This window comes from Aulostomus chinensis, chromosome 23, assembly GCF_037954235.1.
Source record: "Aulostomus chinensis isolate RoL2024-O1b breed Wild chromosome 23, RoL_Achi_v1.0, whole genome shotgun sequence".
NCBI lineage: Eukaryota > Metazoa > Chordata > Actinopteri > Syngnathiformes > Aulostomidae > Aulostomus > Aulostomus chinensis.
In genome coordinates this window covers 13,708,296-13,731,668 of record NC_141342.1, presented here as the reverse complement: position 1 = coordinate 13,731,668, position 23,373 = coordinate 13,708,296, and the positions used below count along the sequence as shown (strand labels likewise).

At 40.6% G+C, this 23,373-nt stretch overlaps 1 protein-coding gene across 1 annotated transcript in view; it reads left to right on the top strand.

Annotated features, from left to right (window-relative positions):
* The window catches only part of atrnl1b (attractin-like 1b), a 62,866-nt gene that overhangs the window by 18,976 nt on the left and 20,517 nt on the right, over positions 1-23,373 (top strand). Inside the window, exons 19-25 of the mRNA XM_086195176.1 lie at positions 742-879; positions 4,641-4,734; positions 12,084-12,136; positions 13,634-13,728; positions 14,081-14,159; positions 17,440-17,597; positions 21,549-21,610. Of these exons, the coding sequence (XP_086051302.1) occupies positions 742-879; positions 4,641-4,734; positions 12,084-12,136; positions 13,634-13,728; positions 14,081-14,159; positions 17,440-17,597; positions 21,549-21,610 (679 nt within the window). The remainder of the gene's footprint in view (positions 1-741; positions 880-4,640; positions 4,735-12,083; positions 12,137-13,633; positions 13,729-14,080; positions 14,160-17,439; positions 17,598-21,548; positions 21,611-23,373) is intronic.

Here is a 23,373-nt window from a genome sequence, read left to right as displayed (position 1 = left end):
AAATCGTATTTCATAATCAAAATTGTTTAACACTAATAGTATTTGAAGTGCTTCTCATAGTTACTGCGCATGAAGTTAAAAACCAAGCCTTAAAACATGAATAGAATTACAAATTATCACCATATGTTGCCATTAGAATTTTTGTATTTCAATCCAGAAAAAAAAAAAGGAAATCATCACAATTTACCAAAATTATAAGAAATGTCAAGCGGGAGCCGCTGACAGCTTTAATCGGACGGTTCCTTCTGTAGGGAGCAAAAACAACAACCTCGGGTGTGAGTTGTTTTTGGACTGGTGTCAAATCGGAGCTACTGCTACGGGGAGGAAGATCTAAATGAGTGAGTGTCTTGAATACAAATATTCCAAAATCAGATTTGAAGCCTGTGTAACCAGATTAGGGATCTGATGGCAGGCATATTTGCAGAAATTCACCCTTCCTGCCCCAAATGCAATGCAGCTCCACGGTGTGTTATTCAGCTCTCACAGTATCCCCCCACATCGAGGATACAGCACCTGCGTTAAACATGAGTCAGTTAGTCTAATTTATCTCCTGAATATCTAGTTAATAAGCAGTTTCGGCAGCAGTGAAATTACTTTTAACCCTGCTGTTACATTAACATGAGGCGGTTAGACGAATTTATCTCTTAAATATCGAGTTAATACGGAGTTGCAGAAGCATTGAAATTACTTTCAAACCGTGCAGTTGCATGAATCCATAACTCCTCTTTATTTTCTCGGCAGCATGCCAGTGTAATGGCCACAGCACTTGTGTGAACGGCAGTGTATGTGAGCAGTGCCGTAACCTTACTACTGGTCCTCACTGCCAAACCTGCATGCCTGGTTACCACGGAGACCCAACCAATGGTGGGAAATGCCAGGGTGAGTGTCGCATTGTCACCGAAATACACACATGACATAATTGATGCATTTTAATTGAAATGAATCTGTTAATTCATGCTTTTTTATCACTTGTTTACATTCATCTTTAATTATTATGCTCATTTGAATTAAATTGAAGCAGAAAAACAACACAAACAACATTATAGTTTATCTTATCTCTTTTTTGCCTCTACAGGAGTATGTCAGGTGGACGGTAATCCAGATTTGTTATGCTCTATGTAAAGAAGCTACAGTAATACAGTATCCTATCCAAAAGATGGCACTATTGTATATTAGTGAGACCTCTGTCTGCATTTGATTGATAACAACATTACTCCATCTGTTGTTTTCATTAAGAGGTTACAGCTGCATGTTAAAAACCATCAAAGGCACTAAAAGAGATCAGATTTCTTCTGCCGGTCACTCTGTTGAAATCCAACTCTCACAGTGGCAGAGCAAGATCAAGACTGACCGTGCTTTCCTGACATTTCAGTCAGCTCAGAGGAGAAGTGGTACACTGTGCAAAGTGCAGCTAACATCGAAGGTCAAACCTCTTCTGTGGCTTTTTGCCCTTAAAAACCGAGCTTTGCTGGAAATAGAAGTGTGTGTGTGTGTGTGTGTGTGTACTGAGGTTTTCTTGACTTTGGATAAAGGGAAATGCACACGTGTTAAGGTCTGGGTCAAGAAACACTGATGTGTTAAAGTAGGCTGTGTGAATATATCGGCATATAATTGCCATCTGCAATTGGGTGCATCCATTTTTGTGATTTTATTTTGCTAATTTAATGGTCCGCCTCCGCCACAAATCAACACGGTAAATGATAAACCCGTAAGTGCACAGATAGCAACTACTCATTGGAGTCTGGCTACAATATGCAAGCTTTTGTTGCAAGGATTTCCGACAGCTCTTTAACAAAACAGAGCGGCGAATAAATGATGATTAATCCGTCTTTAGAGGTTACTGTCCAGTCGATTTGGGAAGCAACATTCATGTAGAACCGTATGGATACAGATTGTCTAAATTTGGCCTGTTCAGCTTTAACTCCAAACTCTTACTTCGCTGCCTAACCATCCACCGTGTGTGAACCCTCTCAGCGTCTCTAATAACAGACCCCACTCTTGCTTAAATGTGCCCCCTATTTAAATCACTGTGATTTTTCAGTGTAATAGTGTTGCCTGACTTGTATATAATTGAATTCTATCACATCATCATTATCATGTGTACATATGGTATTGTTATGCTCCACAGCTCCGTCTTTTTAGTCGTCTTTTGTTTGTCCTACATAGAAACAACCACAGGGGTCCTCCGGTCAATAAACAACATATGTGATGTTGTAATTGGCAAAGATGTGCTCCCGTTTTAGAAAATATCTTCTTTCTACAGTTAAAGGCAGAATCCAAGTGAATCTAATTTTAGGGTATGGTTGTCACGTTAATTTTTTTTTTTTTTTGGTGGGGGGGCTAAAACTGATTTCAAAAGCTATTATTTATTTTTTACATATATTGAGCTTCAAGCTAACGGTGCCCGATGGCCACCGAACAGAAACAACAGCAAAATCACAGATTTGCAAACTCTCCAGTGCATCGTCTGTGTCTTCTTTATCCAGCCGTACGCTCAGCAATCCACAAACACAATCCTAGAACCAACTCCTCTATTTTGACACAGTAGCGCCACCTGCTGACACTTTCGGGTGAACCACGCTTATTCACGTTAACGCAGAGCCGGAGGGGTCATAGTTGGGTTGTTTTCAGCTCTAATCAAAGTGTTTGGGGAAAACACAAGCAGGTACAAAGACAGTGTGGTGTGTTGTGTTGTCACGGATTGTAATGTAGCGCATTATGGACAACATATCAGTGGGCAAGGAAAAAAAAAGCTGCTGTTTAGATGACAAAGAAGAAAACTTTTTCTTGCATCACTGTCTGCAACCTTCAGTTTATAGAGGATACACTCCACTCCTGTAGCTGTTTAAGTGGTAATACATACTGGTTCTTTTAACGCTTGCATGTTATTATTATTGTACAACACTGATCATTTCAAAAAGCCTCATATTACAAAGTGAGTTCAGCATCTCATGTAACTCTGAGTTGCCTGGAACACTTCGGGAATAGACACAGTCTGTATTATTTTCATTTCCCCAATTTATTTATTTATTTATTTTTTTGGTATAAACTTCCAGTGGCCCTGCCATGAGGACACACATCACCGTGTCACCCTCCCACAAGACTATTCTCATCATCACACACAAATCCCTTTAACATTCATTCAAAATTCTAGATTTCATAAATGCGTGAATGTTTTTCATTTTTAACTGCATAAAGTCAAATCCTTCTTATACTTGTGTCTGCTGAATTTTGTATCAAAATATTTGCAAGGTCACAAAAAAACACTCTGGTAGGACCCCCCCCCCCCCCCCAGATATCTGATATTCCCTGAGCGCATTTAGAGTTTTCATCAGTCAATAATAAAACAACCTTCCGTTGTTCAGCTCCGCACACAATTCATTTTACACAGCAATCATTCAAAACAAGACGGTGATCTCCCATATAGAACTTAAATGTCAGTTTACCTAAATGACTTCATGTTAGAGCACTGTTTAATTTTTGCACAATTTGAGCGGAATCTGTAAATGCTGCTTGTTAAAATCAAATCTCCGGCATATAAAAAAAAAAAACAACCTTCAAATAAACAGAAGTAATAAAAGAGTTTATTTGCAGAGAGAATCTTGTCAGGCGAGCGCTGTGGTACTCTGTCTGCTTGTGATTGGATCACACATTTAGCAACTTTACGGTGTGAGATAACATCTGTTCATGCATAGGCAATAGCTGTAACCTGTTGAGGGAATCCTCACTGTTAGGCATCGATAACAGAAATATTCCTGTCATTCTTATGGGGGAATTGAGTCAAACTGGACAGTTCCATCGCTTCATGCAAGTGAAGCCAGTCTTGTTTGTTTTTCTTTTATGTACAGTACTTTGGGCATTCTGCAACATGACTTCCGAATAATAAAATTCAATCCCTATTTTGCACTCTGTCAATAACAACACATGCAGGAGATGGAAAGTGCCAAAGGACTCCATTAAAAGTGGGACTGTCACATGAAATATTCATTGTGCCACCTTGGGAATGTGCAAAGAAGATTTGTTTACACTGGGGGGAAACTATGCCCACTGACCCTGCTGTAATACACCTTCTCAGTGTTTTAAAGCTTACTGAACTGAATGTAATGGGTCAGTTTTTGTCTCGCAAATGCCAACATGAAAGGCGTGCTACAGCACTCAAGCAGCCATTGACTCATCGTTCCCACATCCACTGCAACCATCTTTATATTCCACACACACGCCTAGTGGGTATCGTTGTGTACTATGGGGGGTATTTTTCTCCACCCAGCATCAGATCTTTGACATTCAGCCAATCATTTGGGAAATCTTTTATTTTTTTTTTTAGCATCTAAGATCAATATCATTTAATCTCTCCATGCGTGCAGTGCAGCAGAAGTTTTTAGCTTAGCTTAGCACAAAGACTAGAAGCAATGGGAAACTACTAGCTTTATGCTTTCAAAAGTGGAAAAACCTTATTTGGGGCACAGATTGTTGCCTCAAGAGATCCTGAACTTGTATGTCTAAACATTCTTAGTCATTGAATCCACCCTCCTTGATATAATCAGTCTTTTTTTGCTCAGCTTGATACAAAACATTAACATGGTCGTCTCTCTGTTTCTTTCTCCTGTCTTCTTTCCCATCTGTGTTTTTGCCCCTTTCAGCCTGTAAGTGCAACGGCCATGCAAGTGTGTGCCAGGTTTTAACTGGCAAATGCTTCTGCACCACCAAGGGGATCAAAGGAGACCAGTGCCAGCTGTGAGTACTATGACGACATGCTCGCGCATATGCACAACCATCAAAAAAACAGAAGAAGAGCGCAGGCTTGTGTTTGAACCTTCCTTCAGTGTTCCAGTGCAAACTGACAAAAATACTGCATTCCTCATCTGACTGCCTTAAGGCTTTATGATATCCACCAAGTAAGGTCTTTGAACATGAAATCACCACCTTGTGTACCAGTGGGGTTCCCAGTCAAAAAGCACTGCATAAGAAATTGTATACCCTTAAATTCCAGACTTCAAACTCAGCATAGCTCTTCCTTGAGGCTCCAGCGACACAAGCAGCGAGTTTGACAAAGATCGGATTGTTGAGTTGATTGAGTCAAACACAGATTTTTTTTTTTTAAGTTAATTTAGGAATAAGTTTTCAGAGTTTGATCCAGGTATATTTCACTGCAGTTTCTCATATTAAATACTAGCCTGAGATGCTGTTTTACATTTTAAATGGGTTTTTGAATAAAATAGGGTATTTGCTTTTGTGTTGATATAAGAGCGTTTAAAACAGATTTGTCAAACGTGACCGTGAACAGTTAAACGCTCGATTATCTCACTCAGTTGAGTATCTCGAGATTCTGATTCCTAGATAAGTTCAGATGGGCAACAGGACGTTTCTGTTTTGACATTCAGTGAGTGAAGGTGAAGTCAACTCCAGGTTCGTTCGCTGGCTGCCTGTCCTTGGGCCAATAATCACTTGGAATGGAGCCCTAATGACACGCTGGTAGTTGTTATTGAGGGAGACGCATTTTAACAAGTCAGACAGATAGATACGTCTAAGCTTTTGTTTCATATTGTTATATATTTTGCCCAGTGTGAAGCAAAAATCTGTTCTTTGATTCTGATATTCTGGGTACACAGTAGTATCCCCCTGCATGTATTTGCTGGTTTGTTGTTCATGCTTATTTATTCGCCGCTCGCAGTCTTCAGGATTTGTCATTTCCACTCATTCATTTACACATTTCACAGTCACACATTTCACACGATATTTAAATACATTTGAAGCCTTTTCACAAAACGTCAGTTTAAATTTGGTCAAGCTTTAGTCATGTTACCCTGATTCAGTTCAGACATTTTGTTAATGACAACACGACTTCAGTCAGCAGACGTTACGCAGATGAGTCATGATACTCTCGAATCTGTAGCCCTATCTATGGAATTTATTTGTTTCTTCCGGGAAAATTGTTTTCTCCTCCACTCACAAAACAGTACAAACATCATAGAGTTACCAGTAGGTACACAATATTAACAGTGCAGTGAAAGAAGGGAGAGATAGGGACACCCAGCTTGTTATTTTTGTAAAACCTTGATGGCCTATGAAATATTTTGATATATTTTTAAAGAATAGAGATGGCTCAGGTTTGAAACAAGGAGGCGAGTGGGGTGGGGAGCTTATGTCTCCCGCTGTGAGTGAAAATATGTGGCCAACGTATCAGCTTAAAATACTCAGTTGAACCGTGTCGAAAAACACATGGAAAGTCTATCTGGATCAGGCACAGTTATAGATATTTAGAATAATATAGGGATGTTGAAAGGGTAAAAGGTCTGTGAACACCGTTGCTAGCTGTTAGCTCAGTGCTTAAAACATTTCCTCAGATATTACCTGGACCTCAGGAACTACAATGTTCAATGTTGTGTTTTTATTCTCAATAACCAGAACATACATTTGTTTCAGTTGGTACACTACTTGAATAATAAGTGGCTTAACTTTGTGATTAGTACAGCCAGTAATTAAAGCCGCTTTTATGCAGAGATTCTGCAAAATCACCATAAAAATGAAGCCACTGTCATGATTCATTGCCTGTTTACACACAACCAAACAGTGCCACCATAATTCCGCCCCAGTGTGTAAATTTGTACAATTTTCTGGTTTTCTGCAATCTGTAATCTCAACTGCGTCATTATTTTTGAACGCCTTTCCTGTTGCCTCTTTTACTCTGATTCTCTGTTGCTTCTACCCTGCCCCCTCCCCCCTTTTCTGACTCTGCACTTCCATACAAACAGCGAGGTGATATCTCCATTTTGACAAGGCCCTGAAATAAAGTAGTAAATAGTCGGAAGTAAGTCAAGGCTGCTAGCTGACAAACAGCCGAGAATGAAAACGCTCCCAATATACAAAGAACATCCCTTGGATTAAAAATGAAAAAAAAACAAACAAACCCTGGACATCGGTGATGCTGCAGTCGTGGAGGCATGTTTACGACGAAGAATAAAAACTCCTGTCACAAGCTTGAAAAAAGACAAAATGAGACAGAGACACCAAAAGCAGAAGGAAGAAGCTGTGGATGACGGAGGAAAGTGAGAGCTGTTTTTTTTTTCCTCTCCACTTTGACAGTAAATAAATGACACTTTGCTTAAAAGAGAAAATGTCCTATCCAGATGGAATGCAGTGTTGTACAATACAGAGCAACACTTGGGTAGCAGGTGGCTAACACTTAATGCAAATGACTAATTTCCTACCCTACATAATCAAGTGTGGAACATCAGAACAGGCCAGGCACCAGCAGGCCAATCATGGTGAGCCAGTACAGCTCTGGAACCAGATTTGTGACGGTTCCTGCAGCCCATTGCTGATTAGCGACTTAAAATGTAGCCAGCAACACAAAGCACAAGAATATGTTCTTCATCCACTCCTATTTCAGATAATGGTAATCTCAAAATCAGATGGATTTTCACATTTAAACATGTCAGTTTCACGTTATCACCTTTTTCACGTGTAATCAGCATCTGCAGGTTAAGGATTAACAGTTTGGGTGGTGTTTGCTGTTGCCATTTTTAATATCATTTTGAGAATCTCATTACGTGTAATCAGTGCCTCCTCGACCAGTGTTGGCCACTCTCTCACGCCATCCCCAGCAGGAACCCTTAAACAAAGACCTCTGCACAAGGGTACTGTGTCTTCTCTGTGCAAAAACTACACACATGTGTGCATTTACACATGCGTGCGCCGCAGCCGCTGACGCCATTAGGACCTTAGAATAATAGCTGCTGTAATGAAGTGAGGGTGCATTGGTGCAGAATAGAATTGTTTTTGAAAACAATTGATGGGGTCCGTGCTGCGCTACAGAGATGAGTCAAACAAGAGCAGTGAGGGAAACGGTTCCTATTCTAGGACTCATTTGGATGCCAACATTATTCAGAATTGTGCTGGAGGAACCATCTTGAGAGTATGCGCACATGTGTGAAGGACATTGTAAAGGTTCATATCAAACTTCTGTTTATATATGCGGTGTGTGTGTGTGTTGCCTGCTAAATCTCACTGGGAGCACTGACAAAGGTTGAGGTTGAGCATAGATCAAATTAAGATACAGTGCAAGGGGATTGCCTGAAGTTCAGATGTGTGCATGCAAGTGTAGATTAAATTAAGATACAGTAGAGAGGAGTGGCATTATATACTTCACATTTTGTGTGTGTGTGTGTGTGTGTGTGTGTGTGTGTGTGTGTGTGTGTGTGTGTGTGTGTGTGCGCGTGTGCGTGCGTGTTGTCATTTGCAAATGCCAGGCAGCTGAAATGCCCCGGGAGTGATGCTCTGTTTGGTTCAAAAACTCGTGGCAGCATTTGTCTTGCGTCCTTTTGTAACGTGATAAAAGAGCAGTGTTGCCTGTCCTTGCCTGTTTAACATTAACAGCGAGAGCAGCGGCGCTGGCCCCTCCCAGGTTCAGTGTCCTGCCCCCTTTAGATCAGTCAGAGCACCGACGCTTGCCCTTCAGGATTTGCTGGTTAGAAATCAAAATCATACTTGATCAGGTCAATTAATATTCCGAGGGCATGTAATTACTGAGCATGTAGGTTTGAGTGTCTGGGAGTCATCTCCAGGAAAACAGCTCATGATGACACATGGCCATACACGGGAACATGTGACAACTGTCGTCAGACAAGACGCGCGATGTCTTCAGCTCTGACTATTTATATAAAAGAAGGAAACAAGAGCTGTGTTGTATAAAATATGTATATGTAAGCTCTCATTACTGTTCCACAACTCTAGAGTCTGTTAAAGGTGTTAAAATATCTGCTACCTCCACTTGCATCTGATTAGCTGGGGGGGGGGGGGGGGGGGATTGTGCGCAATACCTTTTTAATTTAGTTAACGATGGTCTTTGGAATCCATTAGGCAATAAAGCGAACAGTGCTGAACTAGAAAGGCCCTCTGCAAAACCTACATACTGTATACACACACATAGATGGAAAGGAATATTGGTATTGGCCCATATATCTCTGTGTGACTACTACTGGGAAATAAGATGCCATTGGCAGGCGGCAGTGGCTCATGTTTATGTTGATGGCAAAGATACAGTTAAATATTGTGAGAAAAGTGTTGGACTGAAATTGTTCCCATTGGATAAAGGACTAAATTATCGTTATGGTGATATTTTGAGGCATTAAAAAGGGAAGATTAAAGATGGACAAAAACAGCAAAAATATATATACAAAAAATCCATTGGTATCAGTCGGTTATTATTTTAAAAGTCTGTCTCGATGTCGTCCCAAAATTTCAGATCATTCCAACCCTTCTCCAGGTTTCTCAAGTCGACTCTGTAGTTGTTACATAATCCTGCTGACATTACAGATGCGGGTCAAAGCAGAACCACGGCGGACAAAATGATTTTTTGAAGCAGAACCCACCACCCTGGGTGTAACATCTCCTCCTCTGTGGCATTCAAGTCTCAGTTGGTTTGCTGCTCTCCTTCACTCACTTTCATCTTGAACTCTTCCAAACTGCCTCTGATATTATCACTCCTAACAAGTTAAATCGGTTGACTGTAAAATAGTCCTGCGGTACACAGTGATAATGGATATCTCCTATGTTTATGGAACGCCATTTCAACTTTATTGTGCGCTTGTAGTACATGTGTGCTATATTAACCTTCCCTTTTTATCAGGTAAAGTGCAATCGAGTAGTTGAGAGAGTGAATTGTAAACAGCTAAGTGCTCAAGAGCTTGAGAGCCAGAGATGAGGGAGACATTAAAAAAGGAGATAAAGGACACGCCGTTCCAAACAGCACTGCCATATGTTGCTCCTTATTTCAGGCCTTTGGAAAGCGATGAGCCTGATAAAACACTCGTGCACACATGGACCCCTCAAAACAGTTGATAGCACTCAGTTGACGAGCTTGGCAGCAAACCATTCCACACAACTGTGTATACTGTTGAGCGGCAGCAGGTTTGATTAAACTGCACGAGAGCCCCGTGTTTAATAAACATGCATCCAAGACTTCTTCATGATGTGAACCTTTTTTTTTTATGAACAATAAAGTTTATGGATTGATAAATAAGGATATGTTGTAGTTTTCCATGCAGTTTCTGTGATAATTGAATATTGTGGAATCTCATTATCTCATTTAGGCCATTTCAACCTGATGCGCCACGTAATATCTGCGTGCATCACCCTACTAATGATACAAAAAAACCACCAAAAACTAAGGATCTGACAATCCCCTCAAGTTTTTTCCAGAAAAACGTCAAGTTTTAGGGGGCTATTCAGGAGAATGCCACGATTTTCCAGGCATTTTTCTATCTACATGGGCCAAATAGAGTTTTTGCAGTCGTCAGCTCAAGCAACATTGTGCAACTTTCCATTTTAACAATTAAGATTTTGCATTGGAAGATGGATCTTACAGGCTTTTCGAGGCAAAGAATGTCCATCAATTAACAGTAATGAATTGGAGGGAAGTAGAAGCTAGTAATTCTCCATCTGGAACATTTTTCACACCATGTTTATACCCGATTTAGGCTCCTCATTAGTGGAGTTTATAGATTAATTGGCCCGGGGCTTACAGTCATTCACACTGGCTACATTTTAAGTGGAGGCTCATTATAGCCCCGTTTGTTTTGTTTTGTTTTTTTCAAGTTAAAGACTTAAGTTAAGTTCGATTTCCTCCTCAGTTTACATAATGTATATGTCCAGCAGCACTGAGTTTACTTGGATGCATCGAAATGACCACTCTAAAGGGTTCATTGACTCATGAAGTTCAAGACTTGTCCTCGTTGTTCAGCCCTTATTTCTTTGCTGATATACAATTTTCTTTTTACTACTTGACATTCTTTAGGATTTTGTGAAGTTTTATGGAGATGCGCCGATTAAATACCCTTTCTGTAGCCCAGTGGGCCCTGAACTCCCCAACCTTTTATTTAAGTCGGCTGTGTTTGGAGCGTAGTAAAGATCTTCACCCTGGGCTCTGATTATTGAGTCTGAATCCCAAAGCTCATAGTCAATAAACAACGGTGTCAAACAAGGTTAACGTAGCCTCGGGCTTCGTTTAGCCTGATTTCAACTGCATCTCCCACTCACTCGCTGTATAGTACTCTTATAAAGCGGGAATCTTACGCCTCTGTTACGCCTCGACGTCTGTTTAAAAGCGTACAGAGACGGAATGAGGGCACAGATTGTTCCGCTCTCTGATCGGGCAGTGATGGTGGGACCAACTGCGGAAAATCAAAAAATTACTGAAACGTAAAAGGGACAGCCAGAACAGCGGAACTGCTGACTCAAAACACACACATTGTCGAGTTTACACATTGTCCCATTTTTGGGGACCACCAGAATGCTGAATAAATAATTTTCCGCTTTGATTGGTTCAGTGTAAACAAGTAGTCTTTTTTTTTTTTTTTAACTGCAGTTTTGGCGAATCTAGCGTAAAACGTGATTGTTTTCTGCTCTTATTTGTGTCACGACTTCAGAGGATTCCCCTTGGATGATTATTCTCGATGTGACTGTCAAGTATCAATTTAATTCCCCTCATCATCAGGCAAGAATTCTTTATTATGAATTGCAGGGCTTCAGTTGATTATTTTAATAATTGATCAAGCAATTATTTTCAAAATGAATTGTTTAATCTGTTATGTTTTTTTTTTTAAAAAGCTCATAACAATTGAATAAATCACAGAAATGGAAGTAATGCAAATTATGATATTTGGGAACCAGCAAACGTTTGATATTTTTGCTTGAATAAAGACTGAAACATTTACTTGATTGTCAGGGAAAATTGCAGACGAGTTTTCTTTTGATTGACAAGTTGTTGCGAGTCTTCGCAAATTGTTTCAAGAATTCAACTTTGTTCATTACTTTTAGATCTCTCACTCCGTTTTCTATCATCAGGTTATACATGAGTGTGACTGCGTTGTTTTCATAAACAAAAGTAGAAATCTAATTAACTGCTCCCAGCTCTCCAATTATTTCCTCTTTGTCAGAATGAAGTGAGCGGATGAGATGCCAACAGCAGGAGCTAAAAAACGCTTCCGTTCGACGTTCACTGGCTCCGATAAGAGACGTTCTTGCGCTCAGTTTGTTAGCAGTCATCTTCATTTTGTTCTCCACTCTGTTCTCTTCACTTTCAGGTGTGACTCAGAAAACCGTTACCTTGGCAATCCACTCAGGGGAACCTGTTATTGTGAGTAATTCTCCACTGGACTGCTACTTGCTGGAGAGACAGCTCGTATGCTCACACGCACATGATTATTCTTGGCTACTCTGCTTTTGCTGCTTCTTTTTTTTTTTCTCCTCTCCCTCCACTTCCACTCTTCCGCTCAGGGCAGATGGAGCATTTTAGCACTTTGGCACCAGGGGCGCTTGTTCAGTGACAGAATGACTTGTTGTGAAAATGTCAAGCGCATCAGAAAGAGTGAGTGATTGAGCTAATAGAGGAGACGGGGGAGTAGAATTCTCCTCTCGTCTGCTCATTCATTGATTTAGAAACTTGGCTTAAATGTTCATTCTGACTTGGGTGTTAAGTAGAAGGAAATGCATCAAGGTGAGTTGATGCCAAAAAAAAAGAAAGAAAAAGGAAGCGTGCCGCTGAGTGGTTTGTATAAATTGTACTGTTTTTTTTTTCTTAATGTGTTTATGTGGCGTCCTTCATGGTGCTGCAGTGATTTGTTATTTCTCTTTCACACTCTGCTACAAACAACCGTGCTTTTGTCCCTTTTTCAAATGCCATTGCCTGACACCAGGCTCAATGAGGGGATGTGACTAGAACTTGAGACCTGGAGCCTGTTTTCACCTCTCAGCAGTACTGGGACTTGCTCTTGAACTCTGCTGCACATTATAAACACGACCATTTCTGGGTATAAACCCGAGCTTCTCCTTTGGTCATTCATCCTCTCGCACATTACCTATTAGGTCATTGAATCGTCTTGACAAATTCCTTGCAGAATGAACACAAGTCAGCATTGACTTCTGGTAACAACGGCGCGAACGTTTGGTTATCACTGGGCGCCACTGTATACTAATGCAATGAATCGACACCGCAGCACTACACTCTCAGTTCCATCCTCTCCTGGTCTGAGCCGTTACTGACGATACATTGATGTCAGTACATCCACCTGTTCCTCGAAATTTAGTAGCTCTGGTTTTCTCGATTTCTGTTTGAGGTAAACAAGACAGTAGACAAAAGACGAAGGAGCTTTTTCGCAGTGCCATTGCAGTGTTTGATAGAGAATTCTGCGCACTTGAGTGTGTGAAATGCGAGTCGGAGGAAAATGCCACGTAAAGGGTGAAAAAGTTTGGAAAAAGCTCCTGCGCACTGTTTCAGCCAAATGTCATATGTGGGAGCTTTTTTCAAGCTTTTTTTTTTTTTCTTCCCCCAGCCTCAACAGGGCAGGAGTGTAAATGGTCTCATGCGTAGGTTACAGCGAAGGCTTCGGTGAGACCTCAAGCACATGCATTAATCAAGTTCAAATTGCTGGCAACATGAGCAGTGCATCAAGTTAAAGTAGGCCAGGAAATTAGCAGAGGGCGTTTTGTAAGACTTTTGTAAGTCTATTTTCTTCAAAAATGCAACAGTCAATTCCTTGATAATGGCACATTTTCCAAACAAAGTTTTAAAGTACTCATGTTGATTTTGATACAAGAAATCACTCCGCTCTTTCCTGTCTTATTATTTGAATAGACAATCTGCTGATTGACTACCAGTTCACCTTCAGTCTCATCCAGGAAGATGATAATCACTACACAGCTATCAACTTCATGGCGTCACCTGAGCAGGTAACCTTTTGAATTTTTTTTTTTTTTTTTTCCCCCTACACACTCTCAGGTTAAAGTGAAACCTCCATGATCTCAGGTTGACTGGTGATGCCGGTTACCATGGTAACAAAAACACTCTTATTGGCTGTTTTGGTAGTGAAGTGTAAATACGTTCATGGAAAAAGCCAGAATAGTTACGGAATTTGAAAATTGCCATCTGTAGGCCAGGCAAAGTTGGAAAGATAAACGAAGCCAGAAAATAACAGAAAAGTCACCGTTAGCGGTTCAGTTAACATCAGCTGTGAGGAATCTCTTTAATATATGACTGCCTCAAGTAAGTAACATTCTCCGTGTTTATGCTCTTCAACTAAAGGCCAACAAGAACCTGGACATGTCCATTAATGCGTCCAATAACTTCAACCTCAACGTCACCTGGTCGGTGGGCTCAACAGGTACGTGTGTTCAACTCAGTTTGATTTACAAAAGTTGAAGTACATGTCTTAGTTTATATTTGTAGCTCTAAATGTCACCTTGACCAAACAAGCCCATCTGGTCATGTTATTTATATTTTTACACTAATTACAGGAGCGCAAATTACATAGAAAGTCACATTGAAATTTTCACTTCTATCAGTCTCTGAAACCCAGACGGTGGTAAATAAGTTTCCCTCACATTTATTGATTGCGTTGTAAATTTTAGTCTGTGAAAATACATATTCGTAGTTGAGGGAATGTCCTCCGAACAAGTTTGTCAAAAACAGCAAAGTGACCTCACCTTAAAAATTACGTTGGTCCCAAATGGCATTACTGGTTCAAGTAATGTTGAACTGGTAATATTGAGGAGCACCCTTAAAGAGCACTTAAAAGATGCCCCCACCTGCTCTCCTACTGCATGATTTAGCACTCCAAAAAAAACCCCATGAATGGAGGTTTATGTAACCCAGGCTGAATACAAAACCATTATGATATTCCAACCGTCGTCCAGATTTAGGCTCAGTGTTTAATCTGTGGCTCAAATACTCAAATTACGAAAGCAGTCAAATAGATGTGATTATTCCACGATCAAGTCAGGTCACATCACACCACACTCCCTTTCACCTTCTGATGCTTTAGAAATGTCGTATTTGATTGCTTTCAATGAGGGATGCACAATGATATCAGTATCTGCAGACACTGGTGATTCCTTTTTCTTTTCTTTTTTTTTTAAATAAATTGATATCAGTCTGCTCATCTGTCATTTAGGATGCATACACAGTGTGGTAGATATATAAACTTTGAACTTTTATGAATTTTATGGAAATAATTAAAAACACTTTTTTTTTTAACATTAACAATATTTCAAGTACGCAAATTTCATAAACTTGTCATCAACAGTCGCAGGAATATCAGCAGTAAAATCCAAAGTTGTGCTCCTGTTCTTTTTATTGTGTTTATTTATTATTTTTGCTTAAATTAGTCATCATTAAATATGTCGGCTGTAACAGGAAGAGCAAGGGAGCCTCTGTGGATAGTGTGTACCATCATCTACCATGTCACTGTTGAGCGGATATTATAGTTCCCCTGCGGAAAGACGCCCAAGGACACTGCAGTCATCCTGTGCCACTGTTTATCTGCTGCCCTCCCTTCCTCTCAAGTCATCTACCACTTACTCTATCTCCACAACACTGACATTTCCCAACCACTAAAGTACGTTAACCTCGGGTGCTCTTCCACAGCCACCTTAACCTTCTTGGAGCACTGTCATTAATATTTGAAGTTAGGTCCCCTTTTTCACCACAAAGATATTGTGTCTCAGAAGGAATGAGAGCCTCTTCACAATTGACAAGAGCGTGAAGCGCCTTTGGGGTGGGGGGGGAAGGAGGGTGATTTCAATTAAGATAAACATGCTCACGTAGCCACACTCAAGCTGTCATTTTCAGTTCTTTTGTTTCAGAGCTATGGGCTGGAATGCCAATTTTTGAGGGCCACTGACATGAGGAGGAATATGAAATGACTCGAGAAATTTGATAGATATAAAATAGACTGCTTTTTGAGTACTTTAGTCTGAAATTATGTTTTATTCATCATCATAGACATTAGGAGCAGTGTATTGAAGAGTCACTAAACCTCCACGCCACTTTTCAGCAGAAACAGATGACCTGATTGATTCAGGGCCATTCTAGTGTGAAGTTACTAGTTATTTTAGACGGCGTTAGGTCGGAAATATCACTTGCTATGTCTTTTGGGGTGAGTAGTTCCTTAACTCTGAAGATCAAGACCCTGACTGGCTCACTGGGTCCTATCTTAAGCATGGCGGAAGCACCTCATTGCTAGTTTCAAGCCAGTGCGTATGATGTTTTCACGGCAAGCGCCCTCAATCTTAACTAGTAAATGAACTTGGGCTCTCTCTGCACCGACAGGTGCGTCAGTATATTAATAAGGCATGGTGCATTGCTATTTTGGGACAGTAGAAAACATTTGCCCCGTAGACCAAGAGGAGGCGGGTCTTTGGTTAATGGCGTTATGTGTGATGTTCTATTTAAGGGAGCAACAATCAGATGAGCAGATGTGCGGCATTGCAATGCAGCTCTGTTGATGCCAAACATTGTGGAAAACACTGGCCGGAGCAAAGCCCAGAAAGAAAACACAAATATTGTTTTTACAGATGACGTGTCAGTCCCATCCATTAAAAAAAACAAACAACACAAAACACATTTTCCAGCTCAGCATCATTTTGTTCACACTTCCTGGAAACCCATTGGTAACCACAGTAACCAGGGACTAGTGCCACAATGCCATGAAGTGTTCCTGCAGGGAAAGTCGTCAGAAAGGTGAACTTAAGTTAAGGGGGCAGTAAGAGTTGAAAATGTCTTCCATACAGCCCTCTGCCTTCAACAATTTAGCAGCTTTTGATTTTTTTTCTTTGACATCGGTGGAGACAATAATGGGAATTCAGTTTGGGGCCTGGAAACACTGAAAAATTTCATGGTTACTCGTTGAGGTCTTTTATACAGTCTGGTGGCAGGTGGTGTGACGCAGCAGGTCATTTACACTCTGCACCTTGCCCACTGTTTATTTTGCATTTGGGGGCAGTGCCTACCGGAGGGTTTAGCTAGTCGGATCGCAAAATCTCAAAAGTTCTGTGTAAAAAAAAATATTGGCGCAAATATATCCAAAATTGCTCAACTATAAAATAAGAGATGTTTACCTTCAGCTATTGATTCACCCAGCTGTTTAAAAAAAAATACAGAAATAACGCTACATATTTCATCACTCATCCTAAACGGATGCGAGCACACACCTAAGATAAATAATTTGTTGATTTGTGCGGAGTTTAGTTGCCTTTAAAAAGACTCTTGAGATTTGCTCTGAGGGCATAAATGACCAAGTGCTGGATCTAAATGTGCCAAATGCATTAGCTTATAATGATGATATGGATTCCAGTGATGAATATGTGCTAGCATGACTCAGTGGTGACCTGTGGACAGCAGCATCAAGCTGTGCTTTTCACCCACGTCTTTGTCCATTTAGCAATAAAATGTCTCCCTATGCAATTACATAATAATGCTCCACTCTGTTTAAGGTCAGTCAAAAGTAGGATTGGTGCACTCAAGACATAAAAATAATAGCTTATTAGGGCTTTCCTGTTGTCTCAAGTGGCTTTATCAACCCGTTAATGTTTTCATAATAACATGTTTGTGATGGTGAAGCTGTGGGTGTCTGTAAGATCTCAGTGTGCTCTTCACTCCAACAGCTGGAACCATCTCTGGCGAGGAGGTGCCCATCGTGTCCAAGACTAACATTAAGGAATACCGAGACAGCTTCTCCTGTGAGAAGTTCACCTTCAGAAGCAACCCCAATATCACCTTTTATGTCTATGTCAGTAACTTCTCATGGCCCATCAAGATCCAGGTAAGGACGCTTGCCCTCACCTTGGACTGACAGAATGAAGCAGATCCTACCGATAGGTTGGCCTCGTTGCCAGTCACTCATGACATTACTAATTGCTTACTACATAACACGCCGTGGGTAATTATCTAAAGATGCTCCTTTTTATGAACAGACGGTCCCAGTTGTACATGTATAAAGGGAGCAGGAGCAGCAGAGCCTTCATTTGTTGCTCAGGGTGATTTCAAGTGCACTTTATCCCAACAAAACATTTAATGAGCGATGGTTAGTGTGCAGAGGTGTGCAGCTTTTTTATCCATCCATCCATTTTTTTATACTGCTTATCTGTGAAGGGTCATGGGGGGGCTGGAACCTATCACAGCTGACACTGGGTGAGAGGCGGGGTTCACCTTGGATGGGTCGCCAGTCCAACACAGGGACATCAGGAGCAATTAGGGGCTCCTTATCTTTCTCGAGGATACTTGGACTTGGTCACCAGGGGAAGTGAGGATCAAACCAGCAACCCTTCGGTTGCTAGACAGCCACTCTGCCTCTGAGCCACGCTGCCCCTTCAACTGTTTTTAGCAGGCAAAAAAAAAATTATTCTGCCGTTTAACCTTTCCACCCATCCCTCTGAATGGAGGACATGAGGATGTGCTGGACGAGGTGAAATTAAAATACTGTGAAACATCTCATTTAGTGTTATTTTCAGTTTGCAGTAAAAGTGAGCAAAAAAAAAAGAAGCAGGCTCTCGTGACACTAATCTGGGTGAATGCTACAAGACAAGTGTTGTGCTGCGATTACAGGGAAACACATCGCATATAAAGCTCTCTCAATCATATTTATGCTATGAATCGTTGCCTGTCTTCTTAAATTCAAAAGACACTGTAAGAATGAATATGAAGTTCACATGTTCAAGGACCATGTACACAAACAGATGAATATAGCAAAGTCGCAAATCTCCATCTGCAGTCCCTGGGCGGGGAAGAATAGAACACAAAATACAATTGAATAGTACAAAATAGGGCCAGCGTGGCTCAGAGGTAGCGTGGATGTCTAGCAACCAAAGGGTTGCTGGTTCGATCCTCACTTCCACCGGGGAACATGTCGAAGTACCCTTGAGCAAGATACTGAGCCCCTAATTGCTCCTGATGGCCCTGCGAAGGAGTGGCGACCGGTCCAGGGTGAACTCGCCTCTCACCCAGTGTCAGCTGGGATAGGCTCCAGCCCCCCTTGATGGATGGATGGATAGAACAAAATACCACAAACTGAAGTTTTCTGTCAAGAAAATTAAAAGTTTCAAAGTTCTACTTATATATATTGTATATTTTACAAAATATATTTCATAAATGATTTTGCACGATTCTATCTGATAATTCTGTTTGATTCAATGTGACATGTTGACCTGAACTGTCCTGCTTTGATAAAATGTTGAGCCAATCAAGAAAAAAAAAAGCTTTATTTGCATCTATTCTGACAATTTGTTTTTATTGTAAGTTGTTTTCTATTTGCTTTTTTTTTTTTTTTCTAACCACCTGTTTTGATAAATGTTTGGTCTCTTTGTTTGGTTGAGACTACAAAAAATATTTTCCCCCCGACAATTTTAAGAGCAAGTAAAATAAGTTTGGCAGATAATCATGAAATTAACGGATAAAGCCAATGATCATTTGGTTGAAGCCCCTGATGTCAATGTGGTCATGTGACTTCCGTGATACCCTTAATGGCTTTTTTATATCAGTTTATCTCTGTGTTTTGTGAGACGCTTGGACGAGAAATGTGATACAATTATAGTTCCTAATGACAACATACAATATCCGTTTGCAAATTAGCTCACTTCCTAAGTATTGATTTTTTTTTAGGTTTGTATGGGCCCCTCCCTTTCATGTTCTAGATGAGAGGTCCATGGGGTAGTGGGGGTGTGGGTAATAATATCTTTCGGGTCAACCCATCTGTGGAGGTGGCCCAGTAATAGTTTTCTATTAAATTTTCTAGCCAACAGTCGCTTATTTATTATGGACTGGCCTGAGCTATTAAAGCAAACAGCTTCTGTAACAGGATACGCTCTCTGTTTCCTCGCTTGCCTTTATGATGCAGCAGTAACAGCATCGACCTGGTGGAGCTAAAGCAGAATCCGCTCTGAGCCTTTGTGTTTAAGGGTCACTCATAAAATTTGCATTTGAAAACAGAAAAAAAGATTGCAAAAAAGGGCAGTTTTTGTGAATAGATTTTCCACCGCATCATTACGACATCACTACAATTATCTAGTTCAATTTAACGAAAGTGCACCTACAATAGCATGTTCTAAGGTGACTCCTTTGATCAGTGATTCAGTTAAATTAGCCCTGAAGATATTATTTTGACCTCGTATTATGTGAAGACGAAGGAGTGCTTGGCGCTAAACAGAACTGTCCCGCTTCTTCAGGCAGCAGAAACATCTGTGATGTGTCTTTGTTGAGGCACGTTAGCCATGTCACTGACCATCTCGCTGCAGATCAGCGCCTCTCATTCTCTACTTTAAGAGTGAAAGGAGGCAGACGTTCATGAGGGTGTTGATGTTTCAATGAAGAACATCAAGCCAGGAGAACTCTGCCCTGCCACAATCACTGCTATATGCAATAGACGTTTGATTTGTTTTTTTGGGGTGGGGGGGGTGACATGATAGAGATATCTTGGCTGGGGGAGGTTGGGAATTTACTGTGTTTTACTATTTTCTCAGGGTCTGAATCTGATAAATGACTCAGAACATGCTGTTTTCATGCATTTGAAGTACTCTGAAATCATGTAAAACGGCAACATTATGCTAACTCGGTTATGTAGTTGACTTTCTTGGATCAAAAAACTTAGAAATAATCCTGCATAAGCAATCATAAATAAATCCTTATATTTAAAAGGCTGGAGTCAGGAAATGTCTGGCATTTTTGCTTGGGGGGGGGGGGGGGTTACTAAAAGCAATGGATCAAAATAGTTGGGGAAGAGTTTCCTATCCTTTGTTTAATCAGTAATCGTTGAGCTTTTGCAGCTACGACCCCAAAATGACCCTTAAAATAAATCAATATCGCTTACAAAGATTCATTAAAGACCCAAACATGCTCATACAGTAGCTGAGGAATTGGACTTACTGTAAAGATCTAATGTGTATTTGGTCCAGTTAGAACAAAACCAACCCGTCTGATGACGTCACCTTTTTTTTTTTTTTTTTTTTTTTATCGCCTCGCAGTCACATGGCCCATCAGTGATGAACCAAATCTTTTCCGTTTACCAAAATAAGTACATTTGATCCGCTGTGTCTCATCAACGTTCAAAGGCAACAAGCAGGATGGGAATAATCCGGCAAACCTGTGTATCATCACGCGCTCAAAGTTCCTGCAGACGACATCCTGTCTAAATACTGTGAAGGTGGATTCCTGCACAGTCGATCATGAACTGGCACCATCACGCAGCCCCTTTAAACTATTTTAGCTGTTCAACGAATGCAACAGAACACATTCATCAATCACCTTATCTTTTTGAGATATGTATAATATATTGATGAGCTTCCTAAGAGAAACGTGCTACTCACCCAGCAGCAGATGAGTTATGCTGTTGTGCTCCGCAGCTTTAAGCATCGCATTTAGAAAGAAAAGCTCATTAAGGATTGTATTGCGTCACCTCATGTATTCAAAGTTTCTAACCGATCATTTTATGGGAAATCATTTTCAGAATTGTCCAGTTTTGTTTTTTTTTTCTTGTTGCTGTTCTTAGTTAGATTTTCATCTTTTGAAACTATTTCAAACCATGTTTCCTTGGTTACAAAGATTTTTTTGAAGCAAGTGTGACTGTAAGAGATCTTTAACATTTCAATACTTCCAGATTATTTTAGATTCAGCGCTCAGATTTCCTCTTCTGAAGAATTGAACGTTACATCTCTTTCATTTATCGTTGACAGCCATTGCTAACACTCCTTCCTGTCATTTTCTTTTCGTTCTTTGCGTCTAGATCGCCTTTTCCCAACACAACAGTATCATGGACCTTGTGCAGTTCTTTGTGACATTTTTCAGGTGAGTAAAATATTCAAACCACTGAAATTACTGCACAGCCAGGGATGTGTTTCCTAAGTGTTGAGCAGTTGAGGAGCATTATCCAGAACTGAGCCCACCACCACCACCTCTTCATTTTCCCCTCTCCAGGGTCTCTGGGGGCTTATTGAGTTACTCCTCGAGTCTGTTGGACAGTAAAGTAAATGCTCATTGCGTCTTCAAGGCAGTGATTTCCTTTTTTTCTATTGGCCAATGAACTGCCGGTAATCATTTAAATGGGTGTATATATTGCTCTGAAAATGTCGGCTAGAGAGAAGGTGTGGGTGATCATGGAAGGAGTCACTGATTTTTTTTTTTCTTTTTTATTCCATTCAGAGAGCTGCAGTGGAAACCTCCCCTCGCTTAAATGTTTGAAATAAAGCAAAAGAGTTATCTCCAAGAGCATTGTTTAACTTAGATGTCAGCCCCCCCCCCCCCCACATCGCATCGCCATGTGTGTAAGATGAAGACAGTCATTTCCATCCACGTCATGCTAGCCGCTGACTTGAACCATTGTGCAGTTCCTGTCTGTATTTCTTCATTTTACGCTCCTGAACGTAGCTGATTGGCTAATATATTATCTTGGTAGCTGTCAGTGATTGGAATAGAAGCCAGCCGACACCCGAGGCACCTGCCCATCACTGCCCAGTTCACAATAACGTGGCCGCAAAAAAAAGAACTGTCACACCATCAGTTATCGCCCCCCTCCATCTGATCACATTACAGTTAAATTGCTGAAATTCAGGGATTCTTGGAAGCAGAGGCAAGAAGGACAGTGTCTATTTGATCTAAAATGTGTCTGACAGCTGCTTACATCATTCTAGCAGGAAACCAAATTTGAATATGGGTCCATGATGGACACCAGGAAAAAAGGACAAAGCAAGGTGTTTTTGTTTTTTTTTTGTGGGGGGGGGGGTTCTTTGATTTTAGACATTTCATTCATTTGCCAAGTAGATAAAACCCATCTTTAAAATGACAAAACTGTGACAGAAATGTAATACTTACAACATTTAAAAATGTTTTTTTTAAATCATATCTATTTTTGCTCCATTTTCCTTTATAATGCACTTCCACTGCAATAACTTTGATCACTTGTTTTTTTTTTTTTTTGTTTTTGCACAGTTATGTGTGGGTTCTTTTAATTCTCCCACGTCTTCATCCTCCTTCTTGTCGTCCACTTCTCACTGACCCATGAGAAGTAACTGAAAGTAAAAGGCCCTGATGCAAGTCTCAGGCAGTTTTGTGCATGTGTGGGAGTTTTTGGAGGGAAACCTAATCTTCCTGATGACAAAATGTCAAATCACCCCACAGGGTTTTCTGGCCCTCCTTGTATGAGACATAGAAAGGACTTGGAGCAAACTCTATTTTCTGCTACTGTTGTTTTCTCTTTAACATTCATTCCCTTATTGTCGTCCCCCCCCCCCCCCCCCCCCCCCCCCCCCCTCTTTACGCCACAAGCTCCTCAGATTCTTATTTTCTTCGGTATCATTGTGATTTCTGCGAACCAAATTTTCCGCCACGGTGCTGATAAGTTGAAATCTACAGTAGTTGGTGTTTGATTGCTTTTTTTGATTAGATGTAGAAAAGCTGGAGGATAGGACACTTGTGTTTTACGTAATTGCAGTAATTTTCACCGATTTTTCCGCCCAATACTTCAAGGAGGCTTTTTACTCAGGATATCTTTTTAAGTTGTATGCATTCACAAAGCCTTTAGAAAGCAGGTATATAGAGGAAAAAAGTGTTTT